General features: G+C 37.9%; 1 protein-coding gene across 7 annotated transcripts in view; it reads left to right on the top strand.

The window, feature by feature from the left end:
* The window catches only part of KCNT2 (potassium sodium-activated channel subfamily T member 2), a 224,771-nt gene that overhangs the window by 169,334 nt on the left and 36,023 nt on the right, over positions 1-19,414 (top strand). For 5 of the 7 annotated variants that reach the window (XM_019638146.1, XM_019638145.1, XM_019638144.1 and 2 more), the window contains exons 20-22: positions 3,167-3,238; positions 6,881-7,015; positions 14,755-14,866. In XM_019638146.1, the coding sequence (XP_019493691.1) occupies positions 3,167-3,238; positions 6,881-7,015; positions 14,755-14,866 (319 nt within the window). The remainder of the gene's footprint in view (positions 1-3,166; positions 3,239-6,880; positions 7,016-14,754; positions 14,867-19,414) is intronic. The other 2 variants (XM_019638150.1, XM_019638147.1) reach the window with 1 other exon arrangement.

Below are 19,414 nucleotides of genomic sequence, written 5' to 3'. Positions count from 1 at the left end.
ACATCAATTACTTCTTGTGTTTGTTGAATTTTTATTTTTTTATTACTAGTTAGTTTTAGCAGGTTTTATCTTGGTCTATATTTATTTTGTCCTAGATCTATTTTCCTGTCATGTTTATCTTTCTTTTTTTGATTTGAAATGCTTCTTTATATATAAAGAAAATTTCATCTATAATTTTGTATAAGTGACACATTTTTAAATACTCGCTTCTTATATATTAAATTTTTTGCAGTGAACTTTACAGTTAAATCTATCAATAATTTTCACTACTTTACCTGAATATCATTTCTAATATAGGTATACTTTATTTAGCAGTCAGATAAAAAAATTGCATACATTTTGTTTTATTGTATTAATGGTTTTATTTTTCTACATTCCATTCTTCATTTGTACTTTGGGGATGTAACGTAAGAAAGGGGCATTTACTCTTATGAATATTTTATGTTTTTGCTCAATGTTTTTCAATAACAATCATTCTCAATGTAATGGTGATACTTGCCAATTAACTCTCTCAATAATTAGAAAAATTAGTCTATTAAGAGCCTATGCTATCATGCATGTTACTCATTAATTACTAAGCAGTCTAGAGCCATAAACACTGTTGTCAATTTATTTAAATGAGCCAACATAATGCATGTACGTGTATAATTGATACATCATTTTTATTTCACGTTTTCTTTAAACCACCTTTATAAGTAGGAATAGTGGATGGATCTATCTGTTATGCAAGTTAAAATTTGCAGAGTATGGCATATTAGACTCCCTACATTTTATATGCTTCACCAGGATCATATATTTACCTGGTTTTAGAGAACTCGATTTACCTAATAACGTAACTGCATTCATGCAAGGATAAACCATGACACCACGATACAGACGTCAAAGTAATTTCTAAGGATTTGGAAGATTGCTTAAGTCCTGTCAAACACATTTGTGGCAGAATTGCATGCGACTAAAATTCACGAGTTTTCTAAAACAAGGCAATAATTTTGATGTCCAAGTACCTTTCATGAGTTCTGCTAGACAAAGCAGCGGAATACAAAGGCCATTCATTATCTTTGGTTTTAATTCTAACAGAAGGGTGGCATAATGGAAGGACTTCCTTTGCCCACATAGACACCAGTACTTTTTATTACATAGGAGATTTTCAGTATCTTTAAGTTGAATTTCTCAATAATATTACTGTTGCAAGACTTCAGAGGAAAGATATGTCACAGTGGACAGATGGTCAGAGAAGACAACATAAATAAATGGAAATGATCTGAATTTTACAGAATGAGTCGGATGAAAATGGAGGTCACTCGAGCCAGGGTGTGTATCTACAATGAATAATAATAAAGGATTATGGGCCAAAACATGCCATATAAGTTACCGAGCTGTTCACTTGATCTGACTGGAACTGTACAGGAGCAAAGGGAGTTACAACAAAGTAATAACAAAAAACACAGCAAAAGGATTGTTCAAACCACCACAAAATCTCAGCGCCTCCCCAGTCTTGTGGTGTTTGCATCCTCACAGGTGCATCTACTGTCATGCGGTAGCATAAGAGAGACATGGAGGGTCTTGAATCATCACTTAGAGTGGTCCTTCTGATTTGAAGAAGCAAGGCAGTGCCCAGAAAGAGGAAAACAAGATGGCGCTATCAAAGGCGACCACTGGGAGTGTACACTGTTACAATATTTGTTGAAAACAACATGATAAAGAGTTATAAACATATTTTATATGCTGTGATTCACTAATAACCCTTCTGTGAGTGTTTTAGGGTAAGGGATAAAAAACTAATGCTAGAAACGAAAAGCCATCTGAAGATGTCCATATCAGTATTATTTATAACAGCAAGATATTGGCAATAACTTGTAACATCAATTATTGATAGCATAAAAGTGAACATGACTTATACACTGAATAACTGAGGATTTTTAAAATGAATTTGGGGTACATTTACAATATGTAACAATACAGGTCCATTTAAAATGATGGGAGGATTTCATAAACATTACAACAGTGGTATTCTTTGGAAGATTTATTTTTATGCTGTAGTGTATTGGGCTTTCTTTTTTTTTTCTTTAGACGGTAAAGGGATAAGAGGATGACCAATAGGAGAGAATTAGCCAGGGAAGCACAGACTTCATCTGGCTGAGACAAACACCTGGTGCACTATGGGTGCTATACTTCCCTTTGCCTAGAGTTTTTCTCTCCTCTTTTGCTGAGCAAACTCGCCCTTCAACATCCAAATTAAATATCACCTCTGTGAAATCACCCCCAACTCTGCCTTCTCCGTGCAACCTATTGTTTACTTTTTCAGATATATATTGCAATTGTGTGCTTTTGTACATGTGTTCCACAAAATCTGTATGTTATAGTACAAGTTGACGCAATATCCATTTCTGCATATGCCTGAGTATATTAAAATATCTGTTATATAAAATGTTTTGAATACATATGTGCTGAGTGGATAAATGCATAAAAGAATAACTTCATAAGGTAAATACAATAGATTAAGTGATTTCTAAGGGAACGTCCAGGTTTATGATTCTTTCCCCAAATATGCATATAAGTAAGGATTTCAGTTATAATAAATATTTACTCAATAATAATATTAAGTAGCAATAATTGAAAAGGTGAATTAGCTTCATTTTAATTTTATATAATACATAGAATGCATGGGTACATATACTGTATATATTTATTGATATGCTGATATACTCGTATTAAGGGGCATGTTGTAATTCCGTATATTATTTAGAGAGACATGCTTAATAGGCAGGCTAATTCAGTTCCCTGTGCTTTGGGTCACCTAAGAAAAAAATTATTAGTTCCTCATTTTACAAGGCCTCCTCTGCATAAATAATTGTTCAACTCATTGATAAGACTTTGAGTCATATTTAAGGGTATCAATTCAGTGTTTTCGTAGAATAATGCCATAATGTTTCTGATTTAGAAAGCAGACATACAACTTGTTTTTATAATTCTGAGTGCATTGTGCTATTCATAAAAAGTACAAATGTCATTTTTTTTTTAATGAATGTTAAGAAAAAAAGCACCTAAAATGAATCTTGTCTGGTGTTTAGTTTTGGAAATGCAAAGTCGACTTACTTCCTTTCCCTACAAGTACTGCCAACTGTTGTGACACTGTGTTTCATTTTGTGACCCATCTGCTGCTTAGGCCAGATATGCATTTTCTGGATGCAATCTGTTGGTTTCCAATGGTTTACTACATGGTGGGCTCTATTGACAAGTAGGTGACAAAGTCTTTGGCGAACTAGCGTGGTGTCCCGTGGTTTGTCCTGTGCTGTGCCTCCCCACCACCCCGCCGTTGCATGATGAGTGTCATTTCCCATTTTAGTATTGCAAATAAGATGTATTTTGCATGTAGAGCTTATGTTCTCGTATTACATGTCTAGTATTCAAACTTCCTAGCAGTAATCTGTTGTACAATTAAAGCAAATTTTGCTGCATGCCAATTTTGCCAATTTTATCTAGTTTAAAGATGCTTCAGTTTTGTGTCGTCTACAGCAATGCCGTAATTCCTCTTGACATCATGGTAGAGAAAACCAAAAGATTTAGCGTCGTGATACATCGATGCCATTATCATAGCTTCTGGAAACCTTTCAAATAATTCAGAAATGCTCATTTTAAGTCACATTTATAAACTGGAGCATTTCCTTAAGAGTTTATTTTATTCTAGTAATAAATATCAGAGTTTATAATTCCTAATTAAAATAGAATTGTTAATTAAAAGGTCAAACATGTGTAATGCTTCAGTATTAAAATCCATATTATTTTATATGCATGAACATATCATAAAAATGTACAAAAGATCAGAAAACTAATATGCTTATAAAATGTTAATTTTTTATCTAAAAAAGAGTGTCAGCCAGAACCTTCAAAACAAAATGCTTAACTTTATCAAAATTGAGAACTTTCATGATTACATTTCATCCTATAGATGTTGAAAATCAGTTTCTAACTTTGTTAATGTTTACTGGTTGTGGCTATATCAAAGCCCAAACAGACTAACATATATGTAGACATATGTTAATGAAGACATAACATTTTACGTTAATATAATTTACATTAACAGTTATAATACTAATCAACTAACTAAAATTAGTTAAAGGTACTAAAAACTATTCATGAAAATGAAATCAATCCATATTTTATCACTAGTAATGTTCCTCTGACATATTATTCAATTAGAAATCATTAGAAAAACAGCATATTTAAAGGAAAGAATAAAACCTCCCATATGTATTTGCTTATGTAAACTATGAAATGAATTCTTCCTCTGTAAAAGTATTTATGGTGAAAAAAAGAATTGAGAGGCTCAAATTCCTAGGATTCGAGAGGAAGCCGATTTTACTACAAGTTGATAACTACTGAAGCTGTGTGATTGACACACAGAGGTTTTCTGTACCACCGCCCTCTTTTGCTTCTGTTTGGGATTTTCCTTAAAAACAACAATAAAAACTATCCCAATGAATTAGAACACACAAACACTCCCTTATACACATACATTCACATTCTAGCTCTCCTTGAAAAGGGTAGAGAGGTAGGCACTGCCAATTAGATTATCTGTTAACCTTTTTCCATCCTTAGTGACTTTTTTCTTAGGGTGCCATCTGGTGGTAGAGCTGTGTAAAGCAACCATGCTGAAGATTTTTTGTAGGTAGGATAGCGAGGAGAAAGTAGATACACATGAAGTTATAAGAATAAATTGACAGTCTAATAAAAAAAGGGGGAAAAGGACATATTGCAATATTAAATAAATATAAAAGTAATTTAAAGTTAAAACGTGATGAACAAAAAGTTTCTAGATTGTTCATAAATGCCATTCCAGTTTTTTTGTATTTTCTATAAATTTAAAGTCATTTAATAATTACAAAAATCACTTGCCAAGATAATGTGTAAACACCAACAGCCAATATTTACAGTATGGAATTAACTGACACATTTAGGGATAGATATTAGCTGTTTAGCACAGGTATTCTCATAGTGGAATTGTCAAGTTTCAACTTTATCCATTTATTGCTGATGAAATATTCATCTTTCCTATCAAAATTCTCTCTATATACATTTTCCAGTCAAGCTTACCTTCTACCGCCTTATCTTCCCCTTGTCCTATTTAGATAATTATAATGTCCTATTTAGATATTTCTAATTGGGGAAAAAAGATTGTAAGAGATGTCATATGAGAAAGTTTCTTAAAATTATAATAAGGCGGGTGGAAGGCATATGACTTAGGCATCAATTTTATGGGCCCTAAGAAACCATATCACACTCCCATTCCTTTTCCACCTACTTCTTCTGTTTTATTTTTTATTTATTTATTTATTTTTTTAAGCTGAGCCATCCTGCTACCTGTTAGCAGCTCAGCGGCTGCTCAGCTCAGGCTGGACTCGAACCGCTATTGCTCAGAGCTCAAACTCTTGAGCGAGCTCTTACCCAACTGAGCCACTCGGCCGGCCTGTTACTTCTTCTGTTTTAATGTATTGTAATAGATCAAGAACAATTATGATGGAAGTCCTGGATAAAGGGAACACCCAAGTGAAGTGTTCCCAGGGGTTTAAAGTCAGTCGTCATATTTATTGGATGTGCTGGTCCTGCCCCTTTCACCACAGGACATTTATTCCGAATAATATTGTTTCCAACAGCTTTAGTCATAAAATCTCTCCCACAGAACATTGTTCCTGATTCAAGTGCAATATTTTTTCTGGACTACTCCCGGGGACTTTGGGCTCAAAGCTTTGGTGATACCCTCTCACCTTATAACATAATAAGAAATCCTGCCTCCTGCCTTTCCTGAAAAGGAACACAACCCCCTGTCATGTAACACGGTTCGTTCAGCCATCGTCATGAGCTGGGAAAAGATCTTCAGGGAACTGACTCTTCAATTTAAGACTCTAAAAGGAGCTGCTGTTCTTTAGTTTTACATTTCCTATTTTAAATCAGAAGCTGTGGAAATCAATTAGCCCGATTCCTCTTATCTGTCTTCAGTCAACTCTGTACCTAGAAAGAACATTCTTCACCACTCATTCAAGTTGAGTCTCTTATCTGACTCAATTCTATTTTTCCAGTTTGGTTGAAGCGGAGGCAATGAGATAAAGGTTTCTTTGCCTCAGCTTCAATGGTAACATTTTCTTTTAATTCAGTGCTGGGTCAAGTTTTTATCAGTGGTAGGTGGACAGACTGACTCTTTTATAACTCTTGGGGACTTGTAGCCTAATTTAGCACAACTATTTCATGCAACCAAAGAAACCAGCTCATTCAATCACTTGTTCAAAAACTTTAGGCTGGCTGAATGGTAGGCTGGAATTCCACTGATATTTATATATATTCTCTCGGCTGTGTAGGACCAATCTGTAGCATGTAACTTTACACAAAGAAAGAATACACATTTAAAAATGAGCATTTCCCAGTTTATATATCTTTATTAGTCTTGACCATCTAAATTAATATAAAAATCATTTCTACTCTTACCAAAAGCACCTCAGGAACAAAAATTGCAACTGGTGGCTTTGAAATAGTGTGCTGACTATTAAAAATAAGGTTCTAACCTGTTCTATTTCTAGTTGATTGCACAATGGGTGTTTTCCATCTTTTATTTATGTAATTAGTAAATATCATTAAAGATCCCTAACACACATGCTTTGAAACAGTTGAAAAATAAATGAAATGTAAGGAGCCCCCAAATACAACTCACTTTCTATCAGTAGAGAATATCGTGTGGTCATTTCTGGTAACACCTGCCCATGCTCACCCTGGGATAGCTGCCTATGAGAGCAACCCATCCAAGCACGGGGAGTAGGCAAGTTTTTAGCACCAACCCTGCTACTGTGATTTATTGAAAGTCCTCTTTTCTCTTGATTTTTCATCAAAGCCTAGATGACTTACTCAGGTGTGGAGTGACTTTTGCTGCCAACATGGTGGTCGTGGACAAAGAGAGCACCATGAGCGCCGAAGAAGACTACATGGCAGATGCCAAAACGATTGTAAACGTGCAGACCCTTTTCAGGTAAATGTCTTAATAATGCCACCCTGTCATTTACTTACTGCTGAGCATCTATCTGTAAGATATTTCACGCTGACTCTTTGGAGAAGGAATGAACATGAGATGCTTAACCCTGAAATGATCTTCATTCATTTCATCATAAAACCAATACTTACTTAGCACCAAATACATGGCTGGCTCAGGGTTAAACTCTTAACGTCAGGTCAGTAAGTCTTATAAAAGTGAATGGAATAATAAATCTATTTTCTTGTATAGTTTAATAATAACAAGCTCTAAAACATTCTGTGCGGTACCAGCCATGATCTGTGATGGATTATGCCAGTTTTGGGTGGATGCTAGCACTGGCCAAAGATAAGCGTTTATACTGGCAGCTTGGAATGAAAGGTTGCCAGGCTATGAGCAGGTAACTCACCCACGTTAGGAGCCAAGTCACAACCTTGTCCGAACTATTTTCCTCTCTTTCTTGAATTGACCTCACGCAGATTGGAATTCCCACGTTGGTCAACTTTGGGTAAAAACGAGCTATCCTCATCAGAGGAAAGTTCATGCTCTAAGCAAAGCCCAAATCACCTGTATATCAAGATATCTGTGTCCATTGGGATGATTCTCCCAGAAATCACTTTAAAACATAAATATGTAAAATGTTGTTTCAATGTTATGAGTTTTGCTGAAGTCTAAAGGAAATATCAACGCTACCAAATTACAAAAGTAAATTAAACAGCTTGAACTCCTTCTTCATCTCACCTCACTCCACCTCAGAGCTTCATATTGTAGCAAAGCATATATTGGGAGTAATGATTTGTTTACAGTTTGAGTTCAGAATTCAGAAGACAGAACCTCAGTGTGAGTCCCCCTTACGTCGACTACTTGTAATCTTTGGTGAATTACTTTCCTTCTCTAAACCTCAATGTCTTAATCACAGGTTGTTTAAGATTTTAAAAATATACATGTCTGGTAGTTTCCAATTACTCAATAAATGTTAGCTACTATGATCAGTAACAGCATAATTATCATGTTCGTGTGGCAGGGAGAAAAAGCCACAGGCCACAGAATCACACAGAACACACTCCCTCTGGCACAACCTCCGCCCCGAGCTTCCAGCAGACAGTCAGTAACTCTGTGACCTAAAGTGTGCTTCTTAACCTGGCTGAAATTACTTCCCTCGTCCGTAAGATGTATATGGAAAATAATGAACCCTTTTGCAGTGTTAACATAAGGACAGGAAATCAGGTATAAAAAGAATCTGTTACAGCACCTGGAAAATTGACACTGAACTTGTACAAGAGCCTCTTGTTCCAGAAGGAGAAATACACCCTCTAAAGTTACTATGATGTGGCAGTTCATTAGAATACAGCTAACCTGTTACGAGCTGTACTAAGTAGTACATTTAAAGGGAGCACAGCACATGTTTAAAACACGACAGATCTAAGCAATTATTTTTTCTCTAGAGAATGAAAAAGGAAATTTCAGGGTAGAAAATTAATTCAGAAGGATGAGATTTATGGCCAATGTATAAAGTCAAATCATGCTTTTTTTTCCCCTTTTTTTACTTCATGCTTGGCAAAAGCTAATTATAATTTTAACAGGAGAGGATATCCTGTCTTTTCGATTAAACATGCAATTTTAATTTTGAGCTTACTGTGAGCTTATTTCTATTATGGTGAAGTTTCTATTGATTTGACTTTTATTATATATCATCTGAATGAATTACTTTGATTCCAAGATAATAACATATCCCCATCTTACCGAGAGGTGCAAAGGCTCTAATTCGTCTTTTAAAACAAACTGACCAGAATAGCTAAAGACAGCTATGCACGTGCTAACTGACTTGCAAAGATGGCGTTCCAAGGACCTGAGTGAGGAGGCAACCACGTGTTGAGAGGATGAATGACGAATAGGTGAATACATCTGGATCCCTTAACTATTAAGGTCACCTATCTTCAGAAGAATAGTTTAGAAATTCTGCAATTTTTATGTGCATATACACATCTACACTGAATAGTTTCAAGTAGAGATATCAAAAGAACTATTAGAGACCCAAATTGTGAAGCAATTACTTTTGTTTTCTCCCTTCCTGTGCCTATAAAGGCATTATCGTCTTCCTTTGGTATCCTCAAGGCACTGGTTCCAGGAATCCCCATTGACACCAATATCTGCAGATGCTCCCGTCCCTTCTATAAAATGGCGCAGTATCTGCACATAACCTATGCACATCCCCCCTTATAATTAAATCATCTCTAGATTACTTACAACACTTAACATAACGTAAGTGCTTTGTAAATAGTTGTTATGCTGTATTGTTTAGGGAATAATGACAAGAAGAAAAGTCTGTGCATGTTCAGGACAGAGACGACCATCGCAGGCCTAACTGCACAGCACATGTCAGCAACAAGTAACATTGTTTTTCCAATATTTTCAATCCGAGCTTGGTTGAATCCATAGACAATGGAACCTGGGGATACAGCGGTCTGCCTGTATCATTTCACTAAGTACACAATATTTTTCAGGAAAAAAAAAATTATGACACTTTTCTTGTGAAGTAATTGTTAAGTTACTAATCTATACATGCGAAACGAGGCTAGTCTTACCCAGTAAAACAGTCAGACACCAATACGACTCTGTGACACAGGAAGCATCGTTTATATAGATAAATGACCAACATTGTGCAGACCTGGGAGTTTCATCTCGTAGGTCAGTTACCAGCCTTGGGGGTCACTCTTCACGTTCTTTGAAGATTTCAGTTCCTGATTCACTGTGACCCTGGGCCAACCCTGCCCCGTCCACAACAACCCTTAGCGAGTTCAACAATCCTATGCAAATGATCTTGGTATCTTCCCTCAGCCATAGCCTTTACCTCGAAGTGCCAATAATTTTACCGCCCATACTCTCAGTTTCATTCAGTTGTCTGAGTACACTACTTATTTCTACCTATTTCTTACAATACCCTCAACTTCTCATCATTATTTGTCCCCACTGGAACCTACTGTCCAGAGATTCACTGTGTTTTCACTGTCCATTATCCACAGACACCTGAGGGCTTTCCCTCCCTCCTTCCCCAGACTCAGTTCCAAGATCAATCATTATAATCGCTCCTGTGCTGAAACCCTACACAGATACCTACTATGTACCTACTCAGTACCTACTATGCTCAGTACCTACTACGGGCGGACACTGAGCTCACCGTTTCCTTTCTCCCTCCCAGTATTGTCCTTACAGGTTGTCTAGCCACCACCTTGCATGAAATCCCTTAGAGGCAGATGACAATATTCCAAAGGTAGGATCCAGTGACCCTTACAAGTAACATCAGGTGACCAGAAATTCAATCACAGTGGCTGAATACTGGACCATTTAGGATTCAAGCCCAGGGTCCCATCTCTAAGGGAACTGATACTTACACATTGAGTAGGCATGAGTGTCAGTGTTGGAAGTAGTTAAGGAAGATGATTTAGGTGACACAAAGTTTAACATTTCATATTTGTGGGAGTGTTGGCACTACTTGTAGTCTAAAACTGGTATTTCATGTATCTAAGTGTGTCTATATACCTGGATATTATGTAAACCCTTGTGATTCATCAATAGCATTCCCAGACACACAACAGATCAAAATTTGTAGTGTAACACACTAGCTCAGTATTTTTACTAAAATATAAGAAACATTTTCCAAATTTATAGTGTCTGTGTTTGTTTGTTTGTTTGTTTGTTTTGCTTTAAAGTACAATTGCATCCAGGCTGAATTCTCCTAGTAGCCTGTGAAATAAGGCACATGGTCTATTTTTCATCTTTATATTGGGGTTAGCATAACAGGGCACATCAAAAATATTTATTAAATGAATTAATTCAGGCAGAGAATTATTCCATAAATATTTTACACAGCTACACAATTATACTCACATCACTGAGTCAGAACATAAATTAAGTATAGAAAAGTTTTAAGTAAAACAAACTATTGGGTTGTCGGGAAAGGCATGACGTATTTTTTCTATGTTTTTCGTTAAAAAATACGTCATGACTTTTCTGACAACCCAATATATCAATTTTCAAGTACATTATTGCTTTTGTATGACCCCAGTATCTTGGGAGAAGAAACTTATTATGCCATTTGATTTCTAAAATGTTCTAAATGCAAAAGGTACATAGGTCATAGTAAGGCTCAGAATAGATTTAAAGTATGAGCATTTTAATGGCACACAATGAAATCTATTAGACATTTATAAATATAGAAATATTAGAAATTTATCTATTAGAAATTTATAAATATAAAATATGATTTAATACGAGTAATACTTTATTGATATTAAAGGCACTGCAAGAAAACATTTTATTATTTAAGTGTTATCTAGTTCTAGATTTTCACTAGGTGGCAGACTTAGATAATGCATTCAGTTACTCAGTTTAAAATAACATAAATGGTATAGGCTCATTTATACAGAACAGGAATGGCACATCACATACATTTTCTGGTCTTATCTAATTTCAACTCCTCAAGTCACTTAAATACAGTGATCGGGTCAGTCAACCATATTATCACTCACTCTTACTAAGACCTCAAATATACCTAGTCACAGATGTGTATACTTGTATTTGATATAATGTGTTACAAAAGGATTATAAGATCAAGTAATCACAAGTGTATCCAATGTGAGAGTAATCATATATATGAAAGATAAAAGCTATATTTCTCAAAGAAAATAAAAAAAATTCCCAAAAGATGAAATAAACTTTCTTTTGTTTGCAGCTATGTTTTTCTGCACATATTCCTTCTCTGGCCTTGTATCTCAACAGTGTTCTAGGTGTTTCTCATAAGCTATCCATTCACTAGTGCCTCCTTAATCTATGAACAATCAGTCAGCCACATTTATCACCCTTAGAAAGATATTTACAGCCTTATAATTTACGAATATTTATAGTTTCCTCTATCAGCTCATAGAGTCAAATTTAAAGGCAGGAATTTCATTTTATACTTTTTTATATGTTTTGGAGACCAGAGCTTTCTCTTCCGGTGGGGTCTAACTGATTTCAGTGAGGTTGTAATTGACATTGTCTTTCTGTTTCACCTTTTCCTGTTTGACAGAAGTGACTAGTTGTAGGGTGTGAGAGCTCCCTCTACAGGCCTTCCACATCCTAATTGTAGTTGAAGTTTCCTTTATTAATTTTCAGTTACACTGTTTAAATATATTTCTTAAATAAATGCTTCTGGAACTTCCAGATGGCATGAGATTTGGCAGATGATGGGATTTCCTAAGCTTACCGGATGGAGTTGTGCTGGCCCAAAAGTCAACTGAAATTTTTTTCCATCAGGCCACTCTTGATTTTTCAAAAGTTTCTGAAAAAATGAGCTTTAATTTATCAAATTTGCTATCATTGGGGGTGACTTCTGAGCGAGAAGAAAGAGATCCTAAAAAAATACAGATTATATGGTGTTGCTACAAAATTAAATTACAACATCCTCTTCATCAAGACTTGATCTACTAAACCCAAATACACAAACAAGAATGAGAAATTATTTATTGTAACAACGATTTATTAACTAATGAAGTACAAGTGCACGAATCTATTACCCTCTACTGAAAGGGCGAATGCTTTTCTAGCTGTCAGGATTTCACATGGAGAAAACCAACCAGAGTTTGATGTGAGACGGTGTAATCATCCATATAAATCACATACCAGGGGGCCAGTGTGGAGAGAATGATTCTGATTTGAAGCCTTTTTAAAACTTCATTTCACTTAGATTTGAGTGGAACTTTAAACAATAGTTGGAATGTCAAAATATAGAGAATGAGGAGGAAAGTGCATTTCAAGCAGAAATAGCAACGTGGCGGGGGTGGGGGGGGGAGGAAGCTACGGAGACAGTTATACGACCACAACTAAAAAATAGTAGCTACTGTGCATCTGACTGCTAAGCCTTTCCCAAACTGTACCGCTAAGCTTCGCAACACCTCTCATTCACAGAATGTGAGATTTAGTTTCCTGAGCCAACTCAAGGTAATGGAAGTACCGCAAACACTAATCAACTACACAAATAAAATCATATCTTTAACATTAAAAGTCAGCAAAAGAAATTACGTGCTGATTCTTATTTTGCTGATACTATTTCAATCAAACATTGCAACTCACCGAGATCAAGACATACAGTAATATTTCCTCTCAAAATGGAGATGACATCCCATAATAATGGCTGTATTTCTTCCTATAAAGAGTGGTTTCATGAAACACCTGATGATATCATGGCTTTAATGAGATAAGGCTCACATATTTGTCCATTAAGGTAACCAAAGGGCATACAATTTTCACAGATCTGAAAGAGTTTTTTCAAGAATTGTTTAGTGTCTTAAATGGCATGCTGGTTACCACCCAGTGGAGACGCTCTGGTGGGGCCTGTCATCAGGGAAGGTGGGGCCACAGGCTGGGAACAGACCCTTCAGGCTGCCGAGCCCCCAGCAGGCCCACCCTCCCTGGAGGAAGGGCTGAGTCCTGGCAAATCATCCTCAGCATTAAGGAGCCAGCACTCTGGGGAGTTACAAACTCCAGGCAGAGCTGGAGTTCTGAGACCGGGCTCCATCTTAAAAGAAGTGTTTTGCTCTCTAAGGCACCAACATCAGCACCCTCATTACTGGAACAAGCATAAAATGCGAGTAACGTCAGCTGGAGACGCTGACTTGTGTTTCAGCCACTAGCGGGATGTTCATATCCTGCATATTTTCAGTCAGTTCTCGTGCTTGATTTCAAGGGATGGGTTCAGCCTAGTGGTAGGAATTTAAAGTGGCCATCACTGAGCTTAAAGACAAACTGCATAGAGAACAAAGCTGGTTCCCTTCGTGGCTGCCTTGGAGAATCTCAAAATATGTGAACCCAGGGAGCTGCCAAGGATGCATAGATACCAGCTAAAGATCCAACAAAAGCAACAATAAAAAGGCATTTGCAATGGTATTACCTGGCTCCTTTTTTCTGGAGAAAAAAAAAATGTGCGTGTGCATGTGTGTATGCATGTGTACACGTGCATCTGTATTTGAGTGTGTGTGCATGCGTGTGTGTGCATGTGTGTGTGAATGTCCATGTGTATTTATGTGTATTTGTGTGTGTGTGTGTGTGTGTGTGTGTGTGTGTGTTTGGGAAGGAGGTGAAGGGGAACAAAGAAAATGCAAAGCTATAGGACATGAAAATTCTCAGGATCTTTTTAGAACAACAATGTCAGTTGAGCTTTGGCCTCAGTTCATTCCAGTGAAATGCTGTTTCACTTGAAATATGTCCTCTTCTCAGGAGTTCACTGTTGCCAGGTTTATCACTGACAATCGCCTGCTGTGAGATCAGGGAGCCACAGGAGACCAAAGAGCTCATATTATGGACAATAAGCTCATCACGTGAAACTTTGGCCAAAATACGCTGTTTGCCTTATAAATTTCCATTTCAATATTATCCACAAAGTAACCTTGTACATTCTTAAATCAGCTTTGTGACTTTCTCTTCTATGCTATTCCATAACCGTAGACAGAAAATGTCTAATAGAAGCCAAGCTACTGAATTTATTTTTGTTATGGTGCTAAAATGTTGGTTAAAATCTTCTTTGGAAAACAGTGTCTCATTTTTCTTGCATTGTACAGAACAGTTTTGGGGCATGGCTTGCTGTTGCAATTGCACGTAGTTTAAGCCTAAGACAAGGAATCACTCACTCATAAACATGTTGTTATAAAAATATACCATACTGTATTGTTAGTGTAATGCAAATTTTTTTTTTTGAAATGTAGGTTGTTTTCCAGTCTCAGTATTATCACAGAGCTTACTCACCCAGCTAACATGAGATTCATGCAATTCAGAGCCAAAGACTGTTACTCTCTTGCGCTTTCAAAACTGGAAAAGGTAAGTCACATTTAACTGTTTCGGTTTCAAAGAATAACTCTGGAAATTTCTATGTACAGAAAGAAATGCCATGATATGGCAAAAATAAAAATACTGTTTTGAATTGCTATTTGGGGGCTAAATCTTAATTTATATATATTTTTATACATATATATATAAAGATTTATATAACTCTTAATTTATATATATATGTAATTATATATAAATTATATGCATAATTATATGTAAATCTTAATTATACATATAATTTACATATATATAAATCGTAACTTGTATATATTCATATTTTTAAATGTGAGTTGATGGATTTGAACTATTGGGTTATCGAAAAAGTCATGACGCATTTTTTCAATGAAAAACATAAAAAAAAATGTCATGAACTTTTCCGAAAACCCAATACTTATATCACAGGTGAACATGATGAAGATATCTTGTGTCATCATTAATCATAAATTGAAAGCACAATTTATGAAACAATTAAATACAGCAGGAGTATATATATCCATTTCCAATGTCAATTATATTGATAATATCACAAGTGCTGTGTCAAGACATCTGTATTTATATAGGGCTTTGCAGTTTTCAGAAATCCTTACCGTCGTAGAAAAGTCTACGCTTTGTTGAAAGTTAGTGTCCCAAATGTCCCCACCACAATCTGAGACAAAGCTGAGTTTATTGCCTACCCAGGAAAGAAGAATGTCACCTCAGGTGAGGCTTGGCAATGCCTCCGAGTAGGGAAAGCAAAGTCAGAGTTTATTGAGAATTGAAAAGTTTTATTTAATTCGTGTCTTTCAAAGCAGGGACGCAGTTAGGATTGGGAAGGGAACAGGATACTGCTCATGGAGCCAGTGGAATTGCAGTTATGTGGACAGAAAGGTGTGGTGTGTCCAGGCTGAGTGTGGGAGAAAAGGGTTTCTGTGTTCAGCATGTGGTCAATGCTAGCCTACTGGGAGAACATGGTGGGAGAGGAAAAAGATTCAATGTCACACGTGTGACAGTGTGTTTAAGCTGTGCCATCTTCATAATTTCTGACAATGTAAGAGACAGAGATAAGGATGCCACTATATATATATATATTTTTTTTTTGGTAGTTCTTTCACTTAACTTTATTTTGATTACCAGCGATGCCAGACCCCGCCCTAATTCCTGGGAGACCAACTGTGAAGTGAGGTCATTTCTATACTCCTTCCTGTCTGTTCATTTCCGTCTTCAGGGCTGGCCACATACGCCCTATAGTAGATTCTTTCCACTGCCCCTGTATAGTCAGCGTTAAATAGCTGTTAGGTCCTGCTTCTGAATAAACAGACTGACTTAAAGACATGTCACATGCATTGTTTTCTGCAACATTATACCGCTATCTAGTCCATGCACTACGGAAACTTAACGCCAGTGCTGTTCGGGGCAAGAGGCTTCCATGACGGCACATGCTCTAACAGCCCGGACAGGGTGGCAAAGTGGGGCTAAACGGGCTGAGACTCACGAGCAAACCCAGTTAACTAGAGTTCACCTAAAAATCAACAGCCAAGGTCAGAGGCAACAGTGCTTGTGTGATTTAAAAAAAAATGAGTAGCTAAATGGACAGCACTGATTCAGGCGGACACCCACATAGTGCTCTGATGAGGGGCGAAGGCAAGGGGTGCTTCTGTGAAAGGGAAGGGGGACAATGTCGTGAACAGAAGGAAGGACTTCCTGTAAGTGCAGATGAGCTAATGCAGGGATGCTAACCCTAGAGAATGGCTCCAATTTTCAGTCTGTAGTGATAATGTCTGCTTCCTTGTTACCGTTGCGAACAGTTGTTTGGAATACCGTGGTGCTTCAGGACCAGTCCAAAGCTTATTTTGCCCAGTTTTAACATTCTACAGTTTTGAGGAGTAAGACAGGCATGCAGGACGGTTCCTCTGGGATGGCAGCTCTGACTCCATTTTGAAGTGACTCTGTTGATATGATTTTCACAATGCAATCTATCAGCATTTTTTTTGAAATTGTAAAATCTATCAAAACATTTCCTGAACATCTGTGCTTTTGCTTGCATTTTCCTCTTTATCGGATCTTTCTTTTCGTGTCCATTTTTGTTGCTGACCCTCTTCTCATGGATATTCCCATTATGGCCACTGTTTTCCCATAATCCTTCCATGGTTGGTCGCTGGTCACGATGGGTCACTGACCCTCCTGCTAACACAGCAGGCATCAGAAACAGTATAAGAGCTAAGCAGAGCTGGAAAATGTGACATGTCTTAATGAAACAGAAGAGGAAGACAATTATAGAAAAGAGAGAAATTTTCGTTTGATTTCCCTCTCAAGACTTATTTCGTTTCTCTTGATTTGATGCATTTCATAAAAAAAGAAGCCTTTTATTCATGCTTATGGCACAATTTTCTGCAAGACCGCTGCTTCAAAATTGCTTTTGAACTATCACCATTCCCCAGTGATGATCATAATTACATTTTAGGAATCTTATGGTAATTACACACTAATGTAAGAAGCAAAGTCATAAAATTGTGAGATGAATAGTGCGTTATAGTAAGAAAAATATACTTGGTCTTTGCCCGTCGTTCCTGACACAGACCTTCAAAAGCCCTCGGAATTTCCTGAGTAATAATAAATGTCCGCATGAGGTGGACCCTGAATGTGAGGAAGGAATTTCAGGGATTCCCCGGACAGCTGACCTGGCTCATCGTAGCCATGCTGGGAAGTGCGAAGAAGTCATCCTGAAAAGTAGTGTAGGCGCCAGAGCGCGGGCCCCCCGCTACGGCATCCTGGCTATTTCCTGTGTCATGACTGGGGAGCTGTGACAAGCCATAAAGTGAGGACCTGGGAGATGTGACATCATCAGCCTTGTGCTTTCATCAAATTGATGGGGTGGTGGCCACAGTCCCTGACTGACCAGTTAGTAACTTTGACGAACTAGTTAGACGATTATTCAGCATGATGAGAAATGCATTTCAGTAAAAGCATAAGATTACGTCTATAGAGAGGTACTCAGATCGACACTCATGACTGGGGGTTGGAAACAGATATGAAAGCTGACACAGGGGCACAGACACTCTAGATGAAATATTTAAAGCCCAGGAATAGACGGCTGCCCACAGAGAGCAGAGAGACGGCAGGGGTTGCAATCGTGCTCTAATGACTGAATATGGCTCTCTCTTCTCAGTGTTCCTCCTGCTTGAGTTTTGAACAGTGTTTGATACTCTGTCTTCCTCTACATGTTGAAATCTGCTCACTGTGCCTGTCCTCTGATTCCGGCCGTGCCTGCCATGTGTGCCCGTTCCTGCCCTGCTCCAGCACACCACTGGGAGACCCTCCTGTGTCTCCCCGCCACCATCAAGTCACCACTGCTCTCTGGGTGTAAATATGAACAAATTCATTCCCTAGGTATTTCTATTTCAGCTGAGTACGACATTAAAGAAAAATATCAAACACTGGTAAAAAATTGAGACAGAAGGAAATATGCAAAAACATAAAAGGATGCTTTGCCGTGTGCCCCAGACCCCTTGTTAGCTGGCGGAGGAAACAAGGAGAGGGTTATGGTCTTTCCTCAGCTAAATGGCAGAGGTCAGCGCCCCCGGGCACTGGAAAAGACTGTGAAGGAGACTCGTGCAACCCCAAGAATCTTGCTGGTTCCCAGTTGGCCCCCGACAGATGCTGCACCTCTAATTTTCAGGGGGCTCAGCCCTTTACTACAGCTTCTTGCTTTAACCTGGGCTTCAGCTACCTCGGCTTTGTCCTACCCAAGATGCTCGCCACACTTTAAAGGCCAGATCTGGTCCCCAATTCACAGGAAAACCCAATAAGCCTGCAATAAAAACAGCTAATTCCAGTCATCTCCAAATCACCTATGTGGACGGTTCAAAGCAAGCATTCTCATCACCTAGGCTAATAAATTAGAGAATGTAGTATGGTGTGGTGGGCACAGACAAAATCAGGGTGCCACTCGCCTGCCGTTTCCTTCACCGTCTCCACATCTCAAGTGAGGATATTCTCAGAGTCTGGCCAGGCTCCTCGACCAGACAGACATGAGAGGTAAGGTGGAGTAACTCCTTTTGCTCCTTGGAACGGCTCATGCTGAGCCCCAACCTTACCCATTTTCCCAGGGGAGGCCAGGGGTCAAGTCACTGTCATACCATCATCACGAGAAGCTACGGTGTAGCCCTGTTCATCTCCCCACTCAAGCTTTCAAGTAATGCTGTCTTGTAAAATGGTGGATGGGGGCTCCCCTGCCCCAGAGGTCCCCAAACTTGCTACATTAGGAACAAGAGCTTCCTGCCATTGCTCGGAGACGAAGGGCTGTTTGTTATTTGCTCAGCTGCATCTGTATTTCCCAGTAAAGGAAAGTGGGCAACAAATGAAAGCAGCGTTTTTGAGATTATCACTTGCTAAGTACAAGGGTCGCTTGCATTCTTAAGAAAGCCCCCCAGTCTTACACAAATATTCGCGCTCTTGTCTTCATTTATGGAAGAAAGATAACAGCAGCGGCGTTTTTCAAAAGAAGTCCTCATACACCATCACACACACGCACACACGCGCGCACACACACACACACACACA

This window comes from Hipposideros armiger, unplaced genomic scaffold (assembly GCF_001890085.2).
Source record: "Hipposideros armiger isolate ML-2016 unplaced genomic scaffold, ASM189008v1 scaffold_37, whole genome shotgun sequence".
NCBI lineage: Eukaryota > Metazoa > Chordata > Mammalia > Chiroptera > Hipposideridae > Hipposideros > Hipposideros armiger.
The sequence above is the reverse complement of the archived record's forward strand: the minus strand, read 5'-3'. Positions and strand labels throughout refer to the sequence as shown.